We start from the raw sequence: 5,816 nt of genomic DNA on the forward strand, positions 1-5,816 counted from the left end.
CTGTAATGTGAACTATTTTGCACGCAGTTACTTTATATTCTGTTATATTCATTTATGACAGTTTTACACAGTCCACCTTCAATAGGCACACACCTGCTGTAATGGTTGAATTTAATCGTGGAGACGCTTTTCCACTAGACTGTATTATAAAAGTAATAATAATAATAATGATGATAACAATAATTGTCAAACACCATGATATTCAGAAAACAAAACCAATAACACTTTAATATAGATTCTGTTCTTGTCACTACAAGAATACACATATACAAGCCATAAATAGGAATTACACAAATGATTGAAGAAATCCTGCGAGGCATTTTAAATTCATGTAGGAATCCAGTTATGCAGATGGAGCTCTATTTTACAGCAAGATGTTGTTTGTCTTTGGGGTCCATTCCTGAAGCCGACTTCTGAACAGATCTCGTCACATTGTCATTAATTATTATTATTATTATTATTATTATCAACATCCTCTCATCTCAAAATAATTAGGCTACTAACAAACTCGACAACTAAAACGGTGGGAAACGTCAAAAATATCTGAAATACATATTGTACACAAACTCTATATTTTTTTGTTTTTTGTTTTTACAAATGTACAAATTGAAGAGGGAGAAAGTCCACATCGTATGGAGAGGGGGGGAGAGTTTATGAGGAGTTCATGATCGGCCTGGAATACACGCCTTGGTAGTAAGTTGTGTCAGGTATGGATGAAGAATCCAGACCGGCTTTCCCCGCCATGGAGCCCATGGAAAGAGCCCCGGCCATGGGTGAGCCATAGCCGGAGTAATGCATCACCTGCTCGTAAGTCTTTAGGTCCATTTTGTGATGCTGCTGCTCCGAGGACATGAGGTTATTTATGGAGAAGGGGTGGTTGAAGGAGTAGTGGTGCTCCGGCTTCAGGTGCGCCTCGTGCGCAAGGACCGAGTGATGCTGGGACATGAGGTGCTGCCCCTGCGACACCGGGGAGGCGGCGGCGTGCTCCGGGCTCAGGGCCTGGCTCGTCTTCATGTCTGACAGGGACCTTTTGTGGTCGCCGGAGGAGGAGTTGGAGTGCGGGGACTCGTTGCCGTTGCAGCTCTCCGAGCTGCTGTTGGAGGAGCCGCCGTCTCCCCCTTTGCGGCCGCTGTCCTTCATGTTCGTCTTCTTATCACACTTGAAGCGCTTCTGCCTCCTCAGGTAGCAGCCGTTCTCAAACATGTTCCCGGAGTCCGGGTGCAGAGTCCAAAAGGAGCCTTTCCCGGGTTTATCCGGCGACCTGGGCACTTTGAGGAAACAGTCATTGAACGACAAAGAGTGGCGAATGGAGTTCTGCCAGCGCTGCTGGTTCTGTCGGTAAAAGGGGAAGAGGTCCATTATCCACTGGTAGATCTCGGCCAGTGTCAGCATCTTGCTGGGAGACTGCTGGATGGCCATGGTGATGAGGGAAATGTAGGAATACGGGGGTTTGGCGTGCGTGTAGCTCCTGCGGTAGGTCTTAGGGTCTCTGGACCTGTTGATGTTAGACTGTCCGTAAATGGGGCTCATGGCGTTCATGTTGGTGTAGGATGTCAGGGCGTTCATAGATGCGGGCTGCGCGGTCATGGGACTCATGCTGGGGCTCAGTGCTGCGCTCATGGCCGTCATGCCTGCGCCCATGCCGTTCATGGCTCCGGTGCCCGGTGACATGCCGGTCATGGAGGGACTCATTCCCGTGTTGACGTATGACATGTTCATGGAGTTGGCCGTCATGTTGGCAGTGGTGCTCATGCCGGACATGCTCATGTAGGTATTCATAGAGTTCATTCCCAGGCCCGTGTTCATGTTGCCAACCGAGGTGTAACACTGTCAGTGAGGGAAAGAAGCAATCATCAGTTTCATCTGGCACAAGCGGTACAGTGAGGAATTAAAAGCAGCTGCAATTACTAAACACAGAGTTCAGTTTTTCTTTAAGCCTCATAAAATAAGAATTATAATAGAGATATAGAAAATATTTTAAATGCGCACTGGCTCGTAAAGATTAAAATGGACATGTGTGCGTTTGCTTCCGCGTGAAATGGTTGTAAATTTAAAAACACACTTGCGTATGTTTAATCACTGCTAAGGCAAGTAAATTAAGTTTAATAATCCTCCATAAATGCACAGTGTCGATGCTGACACCTAATATGACTCCGCTCACACACAAAATAGCGACTGCAACGCAAATATTTGAATCAATCTCCCCAAAACCAAACAGCTCCGGTGTTTGTCGAGCAGAAACATGACAAAAAATAATCTGATTCAGTAAAGATACGTATAGATTTATGAAATTATAATCCGAGTGAAAAGTTTCTCCCCCCTACATGTCAAGCAACTTTGTTAGGATAGTGCGCTGCGTGGAGATGGGGGAGGATTTGGAGGCGCCTCAAGTCAATATTTGATCACAAAGTTAATATTATCTCAGGGCTAATATTGAGTTGTATAAAATGGGATTGGCTTTAGACTGGAAAAAAATATATATTTAAGGTACCCACCTCGGGCTCTCCGTAGTAGGTGCTCCAGTCGGTGTGTTCGTGTCCTTCCATTTTAACTGCTCCAAGCATCATGGAGGACTTTTACAAAGCGTCTCCCAGCAGGGGAAAAGCCAAAAGTCTCTCTAATAGCAGGTGACTGGGGACCACTGAGTGTATTTGGGTCGTCGGTGTGTCCCTTCGTCAAGGACTGGCGTTGATGTGTGTCTTATGGAGCCAGCCGTGAAATGCGTCTGTCAGTGACTGGAGTTCAAATGACGCTCCGTGCTGCCTGTTAACGCTGTGATATAGCTCTGTGCGCTAGGCAAGCCTCCAATCCCTACTTCTACGCCTTGGGCCCTATTTGAATAATCTCCTCGCACCTAGGCGTGAGACTCCTCAAGCTCCCCCCCTCCACCCCAATTGTAGTACACCTGCACTCACTCAAAAGAACAGTTTCTTATGAAAAGCTTCATTATAAACTAATCTTATTGTGTTTTGGCCGAGGCAAAAGGAAGAGCTATAAAAAGATTGTTTGGCGCTCTTCTTTTTGGTGTGCTTTTCATTACGCACATCCTCCAACGTGCTTATTGCACTTCAGCTGAGCTGGAATCATAAAGCATTTTTTATTGCGTTGCGTTCAAGGAATTTATAGCCTTAACTTAGCACTGTTAATCATTTTACACCAACAACACTACAAAACATAAAAACATTTTTTAAATTAGATAAAGCCTGATCCATCAGTGCGCTCAAAGGAATGTATTTAAGCAAATGTAACTGTTATTTAATAATATTACAGCATGTTGTCAGGGTTTTGTTGCTGTGTGAATCCAGACACATTAAACTGTTTATGGGTTATGCAAAAAATAACGTGATTTTATAAGCTAGTTAGAGAATAATGATGTCATGGCTGGTGTGGGCCTGCTTAATGCAGACATGTGCACATGAGTAAAATGATGTAAGCTCCTTTAATAAAAAGGGTTGACATTAGTGAAAATAAAAGGCATATCATCACTTTGCAACAGCTGTTTAACAATTATATGCCAGCATAAATTATTGTTTTTAAAAAAATCTGTCACTATTAACGTTTTTTTTCTCCTCAGTGATTTCACTAATATTTGCAAAAAAATCAAGAGAGATTTCCTTCTGCTTTACTAACCTGGATGACTGAATAACTGTTTCCAAATGCTTTAATTAGTGTTGAATATGCCAGGCATAGCTTCAGAGCGCCCTCTCTCGGTCAGTGCCTCCAACTGGCTTTGCTGTTTGTGGCACATGAAGCAGCCTCATTCTGTAAAAAAAAATATGTGAAACATTTAAAAATGTAATAATTTTGTGTAAATTGTCTTTTGAGGTTTTGACAATGAATATATGCAAAATAATTTCAGCCACATTGAACAGAGGTGCTGTGGATCCCACAGATTATTTACCCACCTTTTTATTTGCTGAATTGATTTTACAGTTTACATAAATCTTAATCATGCCAATTCAGAGAATACATCAGATTGTTTTTGTTATTTTAGCGTTTGTGGCAGCTGTTTCATAATGGAGGTTTAATATTTAGGCCTAGATATCCACAGTCCCTACACGCGGAGCAGACCCGAGCTGTTGAGGCCCTTTAATTCTTGCAGCCTGTACAGTATTTGTGTGACACAAACATCAAGGTGAGGCCTGCAGTCCGGTGCCAGCCACGTGTCAGTAGTGGTACATCTATTTGACTGCATATTTACGCAAGAGCATAACTATCAGTATAGAGAGCCATTAGTAAAGGCAAGTAAACCTGTCGTGTTGACGAGGGACTAACAGAGTCTGCTTAACTTGGAAATGAGATCATGAGAAAAAGCTGTGTGTGTTTGAGGATTGGGGATTTCACCGGAGAGAGCTGGAGATGGTCAAATCTGCGCGCTCTCGGCTTGACTCAGTCAACACACGCCTTTTAGGCTATTATTTTTTTCCTTAATAATTAAAAACGACAATAGTGCCATAATGATAAAACTGATAAATGACCATCTATTTTTCATGGATATGTTATTATTTGTATTTATTCATATTATTTATATGGGAAGATATTTCAAGGTATTGAAAATACAAGTGTATTGTCGGTTGTAATCGGATTAAGCATGTTGTTCCTTGTATAAATGATCTATAAACATACAGTCACTAATAATGCATCTAAGTTCATTTGTAAAAATATAAAACATTTAAATATAATCCATTTTTCTCTTGCACAGGAATAAGTCTGAACCTACACCTGCATGTGCATCTAATATAAAAAGATAATAGTCAGTGGCTTATGGGTGAAACCAGCATGTATGGTGTCCTTCAATGTAAAAAAAAAAAAAAAAAAAAATTGTTTACTCAAGTGGATAAAATTCCAAATTCCCCTGTTGGATATTTACCTAAACCAGCCTTCCCTGTTCCTAGCTAACCCACCATGCACCCAGCTTGGAAACACTTTGTGTAATTATTCCAAAATTACACACACCAGATCTTCAGTATTCTAAAATGGTCCTTGACCTCCATGACATTATGTTCCTGAATGAGACATGTTGCTAATTCCACAGTTAATCATCAACCTGCCACGGTCCTCTCACATGGGTGAAGGTCACATTTTGGATTTGGTCAAAAACAAAAACTTTCAACTGGGTCTTGTGCCACTCTGTCACTTCATTTTGCACGTATTCTTTATTTATCCTCTAATGTCATGTGTGTGCTCATGCAGTGAGTGTGTCTGCATCACAAGTGCAAAGAGGGGGGTCACTCCAAAAGAGTTATTGTCCTGATTACTTTTTAAAATAGGGTACAAGTAAGTTGGGCAATGTCTTCACTCCAAGGCAGTTTGACCAAATGAGACATAGCCCATCTATAAATTACATAATAAAAAATAAAATAAAGAGTTGTAGGCCATCAGAAGTTGGTATAATAGATGATATTTCGTTTTTTCTTCAGCTGTGATTGCAATTACAACATGCCAATAAAATGTGCCATTTAGATATCACCAAAACAGCAAACAGCGTCACATGTTCTTAATGAACCTTGCACCAGTGGTGGCTGGATGAAAGTCAGAGTGTGTCAAATAATGACTGAAATATCACAAGTCAAACTTCACTGCATCATACCCACATTTAACAATACACCCATACTGTATGTCGACCTGAACGAAGGTTGCACTTCCCCAACTGATACAAATTGACTGTAATTAAATGCAAATGGATGTAAAATGAACTGCAACACCATTTTAGGAAACAATCATAGATTTATTTTTATTTTATTCATTTATTTTTTAATATTTTTTTTTATTTACCTGTTATATACAGGAGATATATTTATATATTTTGGGTGTGT

General features: G+C 41.0%; 1 protein-coding gene across 1 annotated transcript; it reads right to left on the reverse strand.

Moving 5' to 3' along the window:
- Window positions 1–205: 205 nt before the first annotated feature.
- Window positions 206–2,781, reverse strand: foxa2 (forkhead box A2). The gene is made up of 2 exons (XM_033642126.2): window positions 2,496–2,781; window positions 206–1,827 (listed from the first exon to the last, which is right to left on the reverse strand). Exons 1-2 carry the CDS (start codon window positions 2,565–2,567, stop codon window positions 652–654), a joined length of 1,248 nt encoding a protein of 415 aa, XP_033498017.2. The 5' UTR covers window positions 2,568–2,781; the 3' UTR covers window positions 206–651.
- Window positions 2,782–5,816: the final 3,035 nt, after the last annotated feature.

This window comes from Epinephelus lanceolatus, chromosome 15, assembly GCF_041903045.1.
Source record: "Epinephelus lanceolatus isolate andai-2023 chromosome 15, ASM4190304v1, whole genome shotgun sequence".
Taxonomy (NCBI): Eukaryota; Metazoa; Chordata; class Actinopteri; order Perciformes; family Serranidae; genus Epinephelus; species Epinephelus lanceolatus.